Genomic DNA, 16,837 nt, shown 5'->3' on the forward strand with positions numbered 1-16,837 from the left:
CATGAACATGACACAAGTTGCTCTTTCTACTTTTAGGTTATAATGGCAGTCGTTAGTATATTTCAAAAGTTGTTATTTTTTTCTAAATTAAGTTATGGAAGAATTCTCGTAATCAGAAGAACTGGACACATTAAATTTATTACGCAGTATGAAAGAGTAAACTGTGGCCAGCTGCGGAAAAGGACAGCAAAGACTATTGAAAAGTCGAGAGCCGTGTGCCCAAATATTAGGGAATATGCATATATTTTTATACTCTTCTTCGATAGTTTAGATAAGGGGGTTTAGACCTTTGAGATATGCACAATGGTTCCATTCAAGAGAGCCAGGTGCAGGTTATTACACCCCCACAGATAATAGAATATAATGACCCACTAACCCTAGTCTCTCTTACTGAGAACCAAAGTTACAGTAAGTACTTACATACAATACAAATATTACTTTATATTCATATTGCCATAATAGCGTAATATTGTGTACAAAGGTCCTCTGGTTTGCGCGCTCCTATTTCAAAAGAGCTACTAGCAGCTATTTACGAGCTCCCATTACAAAACAGCCACTGGTCACACTTTATTACCATTACAAAACAGCCACTGATCACACTTTATACACTTCCTTTTTCGTTTGTTACCATGACAACATTGGTTTGTTGAAAATACAAAAGTACTCTGTGATTACTTGATTAGGTAAAAAATCTATGCCGACTGACGGGACTCATTATTCTGAGCCGTGAAATTAAACGATTATGACGTCACGACAGCCCGCCATCCTGACGGGAATTTCAAAGTGGTCGTGATGGTTGTAATTTTTTAACTTTCTTTAAAATACCTTAAATTACTTATTTTGGCGTTGAATTTTTTTTTACTATCATAAAGTTATGTAAAACTACCCAATAAAAGTATAAAAAAAAATTACGCATATTCCCTATTGTTTGCATGCTAGACGCTAAATGCATGCGATGCTCCTAACGGATGTGGGAGGCGAATGTTAGAGGGACTAGTGAAAGTATTCTGAAATTAATACTTTCAAAATTGCCCAGCGTTATTAAAGGCAATAATGTCACAGATAATTAAATTTATATGTGTATTATTTTCAAGAAAATTCGATAGATTAACCGTTTTATCGCAACGACAGGGTAAAGCATTTTGATGCTTCTAGTACACAAGTAAACCAGATGCCCTTCAACTCAGGACTAAAGAGGCTTTAGTGCAGATAACATGGTAATCCTTAATTAGAATGACAAACAGATGATTGTCCGTGATAATACGGCGGGGGCTTACCTCTACCTGCTGTTCAGAAGATACTGTCAGTCTCAGTGACACCGTTGCCTTATTTTTGACGGAATTTTGCGGTTGAGATACTTGCGGCTCTTTGTTTGAAGATAAAAATCCTGCAGCTTTTGTGTGTCGTAATGTCGGGCTCTTTAAATTAGCGTATTCGGTCTGTAAAGCTTGGGCTTACGTTTATTTTGTTCGGTGTGTTTGAAATATTTTCTTACCAGTTTTTCTACTACTTACACATGGTATTTATTTCGTTATGTATTTCAATTCTAACTATCTTAGTATGATTTATAAACATTTCATTTAATTATGTTGTAATCGTATTCTCTTTTATTGGCAATTCCTCTTCGTTAGAGTTCGTTCGTTCAGAGGCTAATAAAGGCAAGAAACTCCAGAGTCTTCATCCCAGCAACTTGCCACAACCTAATGATGTAATCCAACCAGCGAACAGCATCAGATGCAGCCTCAATTAGAGGTATGGAAGTGAGACAAGGGGCCGCATCGGCATTCATCGTACTCATTAAAAATGAGTGTCAAAAGATTGCGACCAAAGAGAAGCTACCCCGCGGCGACGACGTCTAAAGCATGGAGCAGAGAGAGTACAGGGGCAAGCTTTGCCTTTACTGACACGGAACAACTTTACAATGCGAGTGCCACTAAGGCCACCCTCGAACGAATTTAACGAAATCCTATGAGTACCTATGTAACGAGTAGAGCATTATTGAATTGAAAATATTTTGTCACTGATAATAACTTTGATTTACACAAGACTATAATGAGTTATCCCTGATGCCTGCAGGAACGTTGATTGTAGTGCAGATTGCACAAATCGTAAATGAGAGACCTCTCATTTACGGTTTGTCAAAAGCAGTACAATGGCAGATTCCAGTTGAAATTTTATTTTAGTTCATCAGAATTTATGACTACCGATTTAAGAGTAATCATATGTGTAAGCTGTAGTCCTGTACCCTGCCTGTTTTATGTGTAAAGTAAAAACGTCCCGCGCTGGTTTTTACTTAGTTTTTAACGAGAATGTTAAAACATGAGTTTCAAAAAGAGTCTAGGAGACGGATAATATTTGAATATTACACGGCTAAAATTAGTTGTGAAAATAAGTAAGTGACTATTGCCTACTTTCCAACCAATAATAAAACTAGCTCCTTTAATTAGTTTTTTTTATAGTGAATTTCCAAAATACGTTGAACAGAAGTTGTTTAGTATGACGAGCTTGCCACTCTCTTTCCGCTTACCACATTTTTCATCTCCTGTATCATGTATAATACTAGTAAGTACATATTACATTTTTTTATTTCCACATCATACATAACATTACAGGCTAGAGATCTATGGAGTTACATATGGTTATTTGTAAAGACATACTAGTACATAAGAAGTAAGTGCTGTGTGGTTACTTCCACCCACCGACCACTCCCGATGCGTGGCGTCACGTGGCGCCACGTGGCGTCGTGTTGTCGCCACTGACTCAGAGTCAATTAAGGTTTATTATGATCGGACCTACACCTACTACTTATTCACTATCCATGCTTTGATATCATAAAGATAAGAAACTGTGTAGGTCAACCTTTTCAACTATCGCTTTCACGTAGGTAGTAAACAAGTGGTCCAATTTAATTGAATTTCGGGATCGAAATAAATTGAACCTTGGAGTCAATCAAAAGCTTAGTAAAAAGCAATTTAGATATTATATTTTGTTTTAGCACATTATGTAGTTGTCTCTACTGGGAGTACTGGGACTGAAGTTTGGTAACTACTTACTTGTATATAAAAATACTTTATTGTCAACTTTCCTTCGACACCTTTTGATTTCGAAATGCGAACCTTACTTTTTTCTTTTTTTCTCTTACAACGCTGTTAAATAAAACAATTCTCTGAACTGTCTTTTGTCTTAGATGTCTCTTATTGAAATGGGTATGACAGTTATGGAGTGTTTATTACATTGTTTTCTATCGAACTTGAACTACTGCTGGCGTATTGATAATCAGCTCCTGACTGGATGGTCCTCGAACCGACTCTGGTGTTGACAACGCTGGATTAAGGAGCTTCAGTGATGTACGGGAGCTGAGACCTAAAATATAACTAGGTAGACTATTTGTTTTGAATAGTTAATTCAAAATTGACAGTTAAAATTTCATGCTGAAGTAAATTTACTTAAAAAGTATTGGTAAATTAAAACATTTTAAGAACTTATTGAGTCAAATACCAATAAAAACGCCCTATTAAAAAAACGTGACTTTTCTAACAAGCTTGATATTTTAATCTAATTATGTTATGAGTAGCCCACCTTGGCTTACCTATATCGTTTTCCAAGCTCAGTAACATGACGAGACAGCTAATGAGGAGCTAGTTACAGTGTTAATGACTCGACGTGCCTCGCGCCCACCAACTCTTCATAAAGACCCTTATGCTACTAGCGGAGGGGCACTCGGGGTCCTGTATGAATAAAACATTTGAGGGACCTGTTGAGTCGCCTCGGTCGCTAGAGACTAATTATTACGACCAGCCGTTTCTGTTATACTCATTTTATGTGATGCCCACTAATGCTAAGTGTCACTTGTATTTGGCAAGGGGAACATACCTACTTCTCAGAGACAATATTCGCTCCGTCGACATTCGCTTGCAGTCGACATAATCTCATATTTATAGTTAGATATTGTATGTAACTTGTGCTTATGAGATATGTCGTATGTTGAGGTGATTTCGAGTGAGCAAAAAAGCAGCATATGTATTACATCGGCTCTACATCATACGAGCCTGTATGATCGGGTGCACTGTTTGAAATGCAAAGCCCACGCGAGGCCGACGCGGCTCGTCACAGAACAACCTTTAATCAACTTGTACTGAATTCAGTTTGTTGCTGCGACGCGGCTCGCCATGCGAATGAGAGTGGAATGAGAAATACTAATTTACACACAAACACATTGATAACACGACGAATGCATTGCTGTAGATTAAATAGCTTGTAACAGAAAATTAAACCACATGATCCATAGGTCAAACTGAAAAACCTTCTCCATAAAATATGCCCTCGGAAATGAGTGTACTATTACTATTTAATAAACCACAGTATTACTCCTATAATTCTTACCTACTTTCAAAGCATGAGAACCTAATGAAAAAAAAGTTAAACCACTCCATGATCATAAGTGGGCCATTTAATTCAGTCACTGGAGCGTCTTCCTCTGATCAGACAGGTGTCGTTGTGTTGTCTCGTGAAGAGACAAGCTGAAACATGCCTCCCCTGTGAAGTCAGCGCTAATAGAAATGTGGAACAAAGGGAAAAACGCCCCAAGAGGCATTCTCCAATTAAATGAAAACTTTAAAAGCAGCCAGCGTGAATTCTGTAGAAAGATCTTAAGACGAAATGGTTTATTTTCCACTGCGGTTTTAGATTGAGAACCGTTACCAAGACCCCTGGCATCTTAGAAGGGTCAATAGACAATAATTACATTATTTTTCAGTATGAATAATAATAAGATACTTTTACAAAGGTATAGTTAATATCCCGATTATTAATGAACCATGTATCTACAAGTCCTTCTTTAATCCCTCAGACCTTGATATTCTTCCGAAGGGAGTCGAGTTCAGCCCCCAAAGTCTTTAGATGCAAATTTTGCACAACGCTTTGATGAGGTTCTGATAATTGTTCGTCGCATGTGAAGTTTACTAGAGACTAGTAGGTGCTTGCAAGCTGTCGGAGTATGCAGTGACTATGTGCCGTAACAGCCTTTATTGCAGTTTCAAGTCTCTATAAAGTTTGGTAATCACTACGTAACATCAGTAATATCAAATTATTAGGTATGTAAAATAAAAGTACTATAATATTCTAGATCAATATTTCATTTTATTCGTAGTTAGTTTATTTAAATAATTGACAATCTTTTCGTGACTGATGAATTATGTACAAAAACTAACGATTACTTTATCCAAGTATAATCGGTAATATTAATTGTATCCTTGTAAGTATCGTGTTTACTTCGTAATAATCGTTCTAAGCCAAGGATCCGGCTACCTGAAGCTTTCACAAGAAACACGGCTTATAATATCAGCTTCATTTCCCGTGCCTTTGCGCATACGATTATTATGATGATCCAATAAATATTCATGGGAATTTTCGTTATCTCATCATAAATATCGAGTTCCTGGAAGCATTCTAGGTTGGTAGGTTGTTCTAGAGCGGTGTTAATTTATACATTGACAAATAAACCGTGAGTTCCACGTGTATGTGACCAATCCTTTCAGCACTTACATCGCCTTTATCTTATAAAGAAGTAATAAAAATACTAAATAATATATTCCAATTAGTAAAATAAAATAGAGGAGGGTGAAATATATAAAAAAACAAACTTTTTATGTACCTATAAACTCTTTTTTTCTTTTTGTAATAGTGAAAGAATATAATTTATATAGGTATAATGTTATTCAATTAAATCAACATTTCGCATCGATGCCGATGCAAAGAAGCGTTAAATTGTAGTCAGAAAAAAGCTTTCCCAACCCTCAATCACATGCACGAATTGGTATGTTGTTATGACTTTGATTTCGATAGCTCTCTCAAAATTACTTGACATACAAATAGATAAAAGAAAAGGTAAGTTATATTAAAATGGTAGACACCGATGCACACTCATCATAAATATTGAGCCTTTACATAAGTATCTCCACATCAACCAAGTACGAGTGGGAGGTTCACTTAGCTCAGCATTGACGTTTCAAATTTACATAGGTATATATTATCATAATTTTCCCTTTTTGAAACAATTTGAAACATCGCTACACTTTTATAGCCGCGTACGAGATGCATACGAGTTAGGCATAACCTAGCCCCAGCACCAGGCTGCAGAAAGAAAACCTGGTACGTTTGAGGTTCCAACATTCTCTTACCTCCCAGTACACAAGAACCTCGGGATATGAACGTTGCGCATTCCCGGAGCGCCGCTCATTCTTCTGAGGAGCAGATTTCTTGCCGAGCGCATTCCGCGCTTAGACATTCCTTACCTAATTTTAAAGAAACTTTGTGGAATACAAGAGAGATCTCTTCAAGTATTCCAAGTTGCCTGGCGGCGAGCATTTTTCTTTTTTCTATTTTTTCTTGAAAATACTGTATTATTATGATAAACAAGAATATACTTTTTGAAACGTTGACAACAAAATATAGATATTATACTTAAGTGTGATGATGCTAGGAGTATGTATGTCGTTTAACTACGAATATAACTTGTAATTGTTATTCTATACTCAATATTTACAGCTTTAGTTTTCTGCTGAAACCACACATTTACACTAAGAAGTAGTTAACAACTAGTGAGAAGGACATTTATTCAGCTCTTAACGTAAACGTAAAAAAGCTTTTACCCCCCAGCGTTTCACTTCGTAACTCGATAAGTCCTAAATTTACTTTACGCGTGAACTAATGTGGAGATATGGTTCAACTTGCGTACTTTTAGTTTAAGGGCCTTTTTACCGCTTAACCCATCAGTAACTGTAGTGGATAGGTGAAGAGATAAATTTTAGGGCGAAGTTGTTAAAGCTGAAATAGTTTGCAGGGATGTATCAATGTATCTGTTACGACGTATTTAGAAAAATATAGTATGATTACTTACCCCTACACATAAAAATCGATAAGTAGGTACAAATAATAAAAAATGCTTCTATAGATTAAAATTTTGTGAAAGTATTTTAGAAAGGGTTGAGGTGGGCTACATTTTCTAAAGTACTTAATAAAAATCCGATGGATGAAAATGGATTTTCAAAATAAAAAAATAATTTTGGTATGTATTTAGTCTATGGTATACTTAAATAGTCTTTTCAGTGGCTTTGGGAGAGGTCTCCGTACAAGTGAACTGGGCCTCAAGTCTGCTAATGAATGTCGGCTCAATGCTGTGTCGTCTGAATGGTTTTCCGACTTTAGGTATCTGTTTTCTCTTGGTTAGTGAGTCCCAGTAGTGCAATATTAAACACTTAACACTTGTTACTGTTTATTAAAGTTAGTTCTTTAAAAAAGATGCAATAAATGTTTCCTAAAACGCAGATAATGAATACCTACAGTGCGAAACCCATGCTGCCGACACACAACTGTGCCGCCATTCTTTAGCAGACTTGGGGCCCTGCTATAGGTTGAAGAAGTAGAAGATAAATTATCTTCATCATAATCAGAATTCATGAAAACAATCCGTTTTTGTCCTTATATTCCGGAACATTAACATAACGCTATAATAAGAAGGTACACAGTGCTACGTGCCCAACACTCGTGTCTCGCAGATTCTGTCTGATTGAGACTAATCTCTGTCGTTCAAACAACGTTTTATTTACCGATAAATATTCCTGACTCTCTCTAACTCGACGAATGAACGAACGAGAATTGGCATTTAATCGGCTCAAGATAGAGTCGTGGTTTGCTTTCCCGAAGTTTCGGAGTTCTGTTAGCGAACTACGGCTCTATCTTGTTGTACATTCGTCGATAGATATAGAGTGACCCCCTACATCGTCACAGATCAGTCGAACAGCACGACTATGGATTGAATCCAATTCTTATTTAAGTAGGTACCCTAAGTATAGAACTAAAGTTTCTTAATATGGGCAATACGATCAAAATGTGATCCCAAGTAGAAAGAAGAGAGAATCTACGTTTTACAAAAGGAGGTGTTTGTTTATTTACAGACATTACTCAATGTCTGGATACAGATTATTTGTTGGATAAAAAAGATGATGTCAAAGTCATATGGGACAGTGATAATTTTCATCACACAAAGACCGTTAACAGGTCGTCTTTTGATTAATCATGCTGAATCATAGAGCCAATATATTACCCGTGCACCTTTAACCTTGTCCCGGGTTCTAATTCGACCGCACTATTTGCTGACACAATAATAAGGGGAATTGCGCTTTATGCTTATTGGCATAAGGGTTTAATCAACGATGGTAAACATGGCGTGCGTAATTGGCTGAGAGCGGTATATTGAATGGAGAAGGTTCTCGATCGCAGAGTAGGTATTTACTCTAGACTAGGTATTTGCTGTAGGCTATAATGAAAATAAGAGTAGAACAATTTTGATATAATCTATAGTAGGTATAAACCGGCAAGTGTATCCTCCTGATGCCCACGGTCCTTATGTGAGTACTTATCGAGTGTCTACGCCGGTCTTTAGTTCAACGTAAATTCAGAAATTTAATAATGTGTGCGTCTTGCATTATATAAAGTAAATAATAAATATTAATAATTAATAAAACTAGAATTGTATAAATAAATAATTTAAAGTAAATAAATATAAAGCGTAAAGTATTCTAATAACTAATCTAACATAATTTCTAAACGCACACACTTAGTCATCCGCACTGCGTATTAGACACGTATGCGGTTACCGATCCAACGTCACTTCCCTACTTACCGCGACGCAAGAACCATTGTCGGGTCTAATTGTACAAGTGCTAATTATTTGCTAATTTAAAATATAGCACTACAACTGAAGTCAACCCAAATCTTTTATTTTGTTCCCATCGTGAACAAAAAGTGGCGACCGTGACAGGACCTGCTGTCTATTCGGTCTGATTGCTGAGCACAGGTCCACGTTCCCGCCCAAGTCAAGAAGAGGTCATCGCCACGTGTCACACCTTGGAGCTGGTCTAAGAAGACTACGGGTCATCCCACTTCAGCCAGCGCCGAGCCTACCCCGTGCCGTGCAGCCGCGACCCGCGCCTACTCCGGGAACGACCCCGGGACTCCGCCTACGTGAGCAGCAGCCAGCCCCAGAGCCGCGCCCGACGTGCCCCGCGCCGCCCGCCGCGACGCACCGCCGCAGCCGCCGCCTGCCTGCCCTTCTAACTGTGAGCCCGTGTCGCCTAAATAAATCCTACAGGTGAGGAAGTAAAAAGGACGAACATAATTTAGTTTAAAAAAAAGATTTATTTTAAATAAGTAGGTAGATAGGTCGTCGGTTAGGCCAAGGTCAAGGGTGTCACACGCGCACTGGTTCGGTCCAGAAATACCGCACTCTCCTTGGCTTCCTGTCGAAGTGCAGGTCCAGGTCCAGGTCCAGGTGCAGCTCCAGGTCCAGGTCCACGTCGGGGTCGAGGGATCCGACGAGGTCAGCTACTCAGGTAGCGGGAGGGGAAGCCCGGGACAGTCGCCCGGGGTGAGTCTTCCGTGGTCCGGAACTGGCCGATTTAATCGGTCCGGCAGTTGTTCCTGGAATCGCAGAGCAAGGAAGCGATTAGATTCCAGCAGCGATACGGATGGCAAGTTAGCCTTAGGTTCGTACGGGAAGTCTAGAAATACTGCTTAGCTTTTCCAAAGGCAAAAGGAATAAAGGTGGCGTTATGAACAGTAATGTAAAGTACATGATGATTGATGAATGATTAAGTTAGGTAAGATAATTTACAATGTAACTAAAATATATGCAACTACGAGATTAAGACTATTCTCATAGTTCATTAAATCACTAGATCCAGTGCATACTTAGGTATGCATTCAAACAAGAAATAGAAAACAAGCACTGTAATAAGCAAAAGGCAAGGCACTAATTTAACCAACGGTTATTTTCAATGACAAAAGGTCAACGGTTTTATATTTAAAAATGCACAGCATTAAACACAATGATACACAGCTAATTACTAACATAAGAAGGTTTGCACAACTTACCCAGATGGGAACAACGTATAAACACTTATTTGAGGAATTATAAAAATTATTAACGTCTAGATTTGACGAGTTAGGTACTCGCAGACAAGGTACGTATGATATTTATTATGAGCGGCTAGTTGCCAGAGCGGTGAGCAGAGACTGATCGCCGTGCAAATCAATGCGCCCCTCCCGTAGTCGGCCGGTCGCTTATCGCTAGATCTAAGGTGAACAAAGGGTGACGTCACGAGTGGGCGAAACTATTCGCTACTTATAATTGGAAACGGTTTGTCGGTGACAACGTACTTTAGAACCTACACTTTTATTATCACTTATCGTAATAGAACTAGATCACTTAATTAAAGTATGTTTATTTATTAGGTTTATTAAAATTAGGTTTTAGGTTTTATTTATTATAAGTTAGAATAGGTATAATAAGGTACTAAGATTAAGGCGTTTCGTAACGCTACGTTACATTACCCCCTCACCTACAAGAGTATTTTACCTCAGTAAAATACGATAAATAGACAGCTAAACTAAAATAAAAATAATGATCTATTTACAACTATTTACAATGATTACTAATAATATTCTTAAGTTTTTTTTTATATGCAAAATCTATACAATTTATGTCGTACTTTCAATAAATACAACAAGTATGACACAAGAAAATATCTAACTGCTAATCTAAAAATATTATTCTCTTAGCCGAGTATTTACAATTTTTAGGTCTTTAATATGCCAAACACCTAAATCCCGACCATTCATATCCTCGAGGATATAAACTAATGGTGAGCGCTTATGTTTTACGCGACATTTTTGATACTTGGGGGCCAACTTCTTAGCAAAATAAGCGTCTTTGTCACTTTGGAAGTAACAGCGCTTCCACACGATATCCCCTACGTTAAATTCAGCATCTTTACGTCGTAAGTTGTATCGCTGACTATTCTTAGCATGGGCTTGCCATAGTGCAGCTTGAACTTCACCAAAAATACCAGCCAAGTGACCTAAGTTCTCAGCGTAAGCATCTCTTGGAAGAAAAACCATGTCCTTTGAGTCATCATTCTCCAAATAATGTGACCCGCAGGTTACCAATTCACGGCCATGCACCAAGAATGCAGGAGAGTACCCGGTAGTTTCGTTCACCGAATTATTGATGGCAAACTGAATTTGAGGTAAATTCAAATCCCATGTTCTGTGATCATTGTTTACAAAAGTAGACACAGCAGTAACAATAGTTTTGTTATATCTCTCCACAGTGTTTACTTGTGGGGTATATTTAGGGGTAAAATGTACATTAGGCACTTTATATTTTTTGAACAGCCTGTCAAGCTCATGGCTAATGAACTGACAGCCATTATCCAGGACAACAGTTTGAGGTATACCATGTACTAGGAAAACATCATTTTCCAAATGCTTGGTCACTAAATCCGCAGTAGCTCTACGGAGTGGGAATATAAAACAATACTTGGAAAAACAGCAAGTCACAACAAAGATGTAGTTGTTCTGTTTCCGAGTATTAGGTAGGGGTCCAACCAGATCGATAGAGAGTACCTGAAAAGGTCTAGAAACATCCTTAGGCCTGCCCATTTTACCTAAGGTGCCATGAGTAGGCAGTTTGTATGCAAGACAGGTGTCACACCGAGAGATAAAACCAACCACATCAGCATACATGCCAGGCCAATAAAAACGAAGTGCTAAGCGTTTATATGTCTTAAACACGCCGAAATGTCCAGCTATAGGTTCTGAATGACATTCGTTAAGGACATTCTCTCGCTGTTCTAAAGGAACAACCTGCTTCCAGTCAAATTCCGAGGTTAAAACAATTTTGTTTTTCATATGCCTGTACAAGGTATTATTTTCCACTCTATAGTTAGGGAAACTGATGGGAGATTCTTGACAGCCTTTATAGATTTTAAGATACCAGGGGTCTTTTGTAGTAGGGGGAGAAGAAACTACATCATTACTACTGCTGGTAATGGCATCTGTAGGAAAGGCTCTTGAAAGAGCGTCAGGGACCACGTTGTCTTTGCCACGACGGTGTTTGATCTCGAAGTTAAACGAGGAAAGACGGACACCCCACCTAGCGAGACGCCCAGTAGGATTCGAAAGAGAAAGAAACCACTTAAGTGCCGCGTGATCTGTGAAAATACTGAAGGTACTACCATTTTCCAAGTAGCAACGCCAATGTTCTAAAGCGATAAGCACAGCAAGGGCCTCTCGTTCTGTTGTGCTGTAGTTTCTTTCTGCTTTGTTGAGACTACGACTCATGTAGGCAACTGGGTGTTCGACACCATCAATGGTCTGAGCCAGCATCGCGCCGATCCCAAAGTTACTGGCATCAGTGTGAACCTCAAAAGGATAGTCAAAGTTAGGGCAGGCCAAGACAGGTGCTTGGACCAGCCGGGATTTGAGCTCCAAGAAAGCTTTATCAGCTTCAGGAGTCCACTGAAAAGGAGGCGAGTTCTTTTTCGTCGATGTCAGGCTGTTAAGTGGACCAGCAACCGTACTGAAATGCGGGATAAAACGCCTGTACCAAGACGCGGTACCGAGGAAGCGTTTTACCTCTTTCCTAGTTGTTGGAGTAGGATAATTCAGTATAGCCTCAACTTTCTCTGGATCAGTACGAAGGCCCTGAGCATCGACAATGTAGCCAAGATAACGAAGTTTGCTACGAAAAAACTGACACTTATCAAGGTTCACAGTAAGGTTAGCTGAGCGCAGTTTATCGAGCACGCGTTGAAGCAAAGATACGTGCTCTTCAAAGGTTTTACTTATGATGATAAAATCATCTAAATAAGCGAAGACTTTTAGTTCAAACTCGGGACCAAACAACATATCCACAAGTCTTTGCTGTGTAGCTGGAGCGTTAGTAAGTCCAAAGGCTGTTACTTTGAACATGAGGCTACCACGCCCAGGCACGTAAAATGCTGTCTTTTCGCGATCTGGCTCATCTATCAAAATTTGCCAAAACGATTTAGATAAATCAATGCTAGAGAGGTATCTAGCATCTTTCAGGTTGTCCAAGATCTCACTTACATAAGGAAGATTATAAGCGTCCTTCTTGGTGACAGCATTAAGTTTCCGACTATCGAGGCAAAAGCGAGGTTTACCATCCTTCTTGCCAACAACCAAGACGGGTGAAGACCAAGGACTTTCACAAGGTTCGACCACGTCCAATGCAAGCATCTCATCAACTTGTTCCGTAATGATGCGTTGCTTCTCCGGAGACATACGATAGTATCGCTGTCTGATAGGCTCCGCATCACCGGTGTTGATTTTGTGAGTGATCAACTGAGTTCTACCTAAGCCTTTCTCACCAAAGGATATATCTTTAAATTGCTCCAAAACATCGTCAGCTATCTGTTTTTGGGCACTATCGAGGTTATCGTACGCATGAAGGTGAACTTCAGAAGAGATTTCTGACAAGCCAGGATCAGTCTGAAACAAGTTCTCAGAGTTTGAGAGGTACTTCGGGCACAAGTCAAATTGAGTCCAGAAATCTATACCTAGTATAAGAGTAGTATCGATCTCGGGAACAATGTGAGCTTTTATGAGAGAAAACTTTTCCTCAAATGAAACCGGCAGAAGCATAAAACCTAGTGAGGTTATCTTCTGACCACCTGCAGCAGTAACTGTGATTATATCATCAGTACACATAGTCAAATCATATTGAAGAAGACGCTTGTGAGAATCCCTACCAAGGATTGTAACAGATGAGCCAGAATCAAGCAAACCGTACATATCAAGATCATCAGTATTGTTGATTCGTATTTTGACATAGGGACGTGGGTCTTCACTCGGTTTTGAATTGAAAATTGGGGAAATAGAATGAGTTGTAAAGAAACTCTTAATGGTCAACAGCCATTTATTCCATTCCGAGATATCAAAATAAATAGCTGCTGGTTTTCCACAATTTTCATTATTTAGTTTTTTGACCCGTTGCATTTAGGGCATTCAGGTAGACGTACGTCCTTCATACCACATTTGAAGCAGAAGATTGTACGTTCAGCCGTACATTCCTTCATTGAGTGAGTATTGACGCGACAACGCTGGCAATACTTCTCAGGTTTAGACACCGCAGCAGTTTCAGCGGCTTGAACCTCGAAAACCGGACTAGATTCAGGTTTAAAAGATTGGAAAGGCTTAGATTTGTTAAAATATTGTTTGCTCTGTGTATTATTGTATTTTTTATGTTGAGACTGATAGGCAAACTCAGGCGCTAACGTTTTAGAGCTCACAGAAGGTGGTTCCCTATAATTATCGGAGCGAACCTTAATATGTTCATAATTCCGACAAATAACCCTTAAGTCATCCACAGACTTTAAAGAAGGGCTCGCAGCAATTATTGTCGAGTAACATGGACGAATGTTGTGTAAAATTATTTCTAATTTATCTTCATCGCTCAAGGGATTGCTAAGACGCGAAAACATGCCTTCCATTATTGATAAATAGATAGTGATAGATTCACCATCCCCTTGGGTTCGATCCCGTATTTCAGAAGACATACGATAATCGTAGTCTAGTATATCAAAATCAGCTTTGAGACGTGAAACTAGAGTGTTCCAGTCATGTATTTTACTTTTGACACTACGATACCAGTGTAATGCATCGCCAGTTAAAATATCAACCGCAGAGGCTAGCATTTTTGACTCCGAGATGTTTTTTGACTCACGGAACTCTTCGAGTCTTTGAATGAAAGAACGGACACAGGTTTTTCCATCATATTTCAATTGTTTGAGGTCATTAGAAACTCCACGATCACAGGTCACGGAGATTTTAAGATCAGATTGATCAAGTTTATCAGCAACTATATCCTCATTTGACGCGGCAGTGTCTTGCATAGTGTTTGGCTCACTAACAGTTTTCTGTGATAAAAGTGAGAAGGCAGAAAACATTTCTCGTAGGTTTTAAGAACACTACTTATTATATTCTTTTGTTCAGATAAGTTCGGTTTCTCTATTCGCTGTAATCTATAAAACACGTGATTTAATAGTGATCTAGTTCTATTGAGTAGCGATTCAACATAATTTATGTTCAAGGACTCGATATTCGTTTTTATTTTAGCAAGAGTTTCTTGTAAACCCTTAACGTCATCCTCAAAACTATAAACCGAATCAAGAATATCATCAGGTGGATATAATTGAGTTAATTTGGTAACTTGTTTGCGTAAACTCTCTACTTTATCGGATGGATCTTCACCACGTATAGCAACCTCATACATTAATTCCGACTTTTGTAAGAGTAAAAATTTTATAGGATAAGCCATATTATCCAGTAGGGACCTTTTAGTTCTAGCGCAAGAAAAAAAAATTATAAGCAGTAACTAGGTATGTTGTGCAAAACCAATGAACAAATATTTATAATACACAATATAAAAAAGAGAACAAAAAAGTATATATGAGAACACAATCAAAACACAAAAAGAAAACAAACAGAACACCCAAAAAAAAACAGAAAACAGCAGGAAAAAAATTACGGTACAAACCGCTCTACAAAATATGTACCTATAAAATACACAATATAAAGAAGGAAAAAAAAACTTAAAAGTATATGTACAAAAACCAGCTATTATTGTAATTTTTTTTTTTTAGAAAAAAAAAACAATAATAGTACACCACGACGAGTGTAGTAATAGTGCAATAAGGAAAAAAAAATAAAAAAGGAAAAATCACAAAAAAATATAATGGACAGGCAAAGACAGGCGAAACAACATAAAAAAACGGCGTAAAAACGATTAAACCAAGGAAATGAAACTAGGGTTTTCGTAGGGGTACACTAGTTGAGAAACAACAAAATAAAATAACAGCACACCAATGAAATCCAACACCATGAATAACTAAGAGTATACCTACGCAGTACGGTATGACCCTCTTGACCTTAAAACCACGTCTATGGGCGCCATTGTCGCCTAAATAAATCCTACAGGTGAGGAAGTAAAAAGGACGAACATAATTTAGTTTAAAAAAAAGATTTATTTTAAATAAGTAGGTAGATAGGTCGTCGGTTAGGCCAAGGTCAAGGGTGTCACACGCGCACTGGTTCGGTCCAGAAATACCGCACTCTCCTTGGCTTCCTGTCGAAGTGCAGGTCCAGGTCCAGGTCCAGGTGCAGCTCCAGGTCCAGGTCCACGTCGGGGTCGAGGGATCCGACGAGGTCAGCTACTCAGGTAGCGGGAGGGGAAGCCCGGGACAGTCGCCCGGGGTGAGTCTTCCGTGGTCCGGAACTGGCCGATTTAATCGGTCCGGCAGTTGTTCCTGGAATCGCAGAGCAAGGAAGCGATTAGATTCCAGCAGCGATACGGATGGCAAGTTAGCCTTAGGTTCGTACGGGAAGTCTAGAAATACTGCTTAGCTTTTCCAAAGGCAAAAGGAATAAAGGTGGCGTTATGAACAGTAATGTAAAGTACATGATGATTGATGAATGATTAAGTTAGGTAAGATAATTTACAATGTAACTAAAATATATGCAACTACGAGATTAAGACTATTCTCATAGTTCATTAAATCACTAGATCCAGTGCATACTTAGGTATGCATTCAAACAAGAAATAGAAAACAAGCACTGTAATAAGCAAAAGGCAAGGCACTAATTTAACCAACGGTTATTTTCAATGACAAAAGGTCAACGGTTTTATATTTAAAAATGCACAGCATTAAACACAATGATACACAGCTAATTACTAACATAAGAAGGTTTGCACAACTTACCCAGATGGGAACAACGTATAAACACTTATTTGAGGAATTATAAAAATTATTAACGTCTAGATTTGACGAGTTAGGTACTCGCAGACAAGGTACGTATGATATTTATTATGAGCGGCTAGTTGCCAGAGCGGTGAGCAGAGACTGATCGCCGTGCAAATCAATGCGCCCCTCCCGTAGTCGGCCGGTCGCTTATCGCTAGATCTAAGGTGAACAAA

At 38.6% G+C, this 16,837-nt stretch overlaps 1 protein-coding gene across 1 annotated transcript; it reads right to left on the bottom strand.

Moving 5' to 3' along the window:
• Nucleotides 1-9,165: 9,165 nt before the first annotated feature.
• Nucleotides 9,166-15,409, bottom strand: LOC119694699. The gene is made up of 2 exons (XM_048622881.1): nt 9,934-15,409; nt 9,166-9,480 (listed from the first exon to the last, which is right to left on the bottom strand). The coding sequence occupies exon 1, from the start codon at nt 14,808-14,810 to the stop codon at nt 13,839-13,841; it is 972 nt and encodes a 323-aa protein (XP_048478838.1). The 5' UTR covers nt 14,811-15,409; the 3' UTR covers nt 9,166-9,480; nt 9,934-13,838.
• Nucleotides 15,410-16,837: the final 1,428 nt, after the last annotated feature.

Source organism: Plutella xylostella, chromosome 9, assembly GCF_932276165.1.
Source record: "Plutella xylostella chromosome 9, ilPluXylo3.1, whole genome shotgun sequence".
NCBI lineage: Eukaryota > Metazoa > Arthropoda > Insecta > Lepidoptera > Plutellidae > Plutella > Plutella xylostella.

Excerpts from the sequence above, each read along its gene's own strand:
- LOC119694699 (XM_048622881.1), bottom strand. The coding sequence starts at position 14,810 with ATGTTTTCTGCCTTCTCACTTTTATCACAGAAAACTGTTAGTGAGCCA.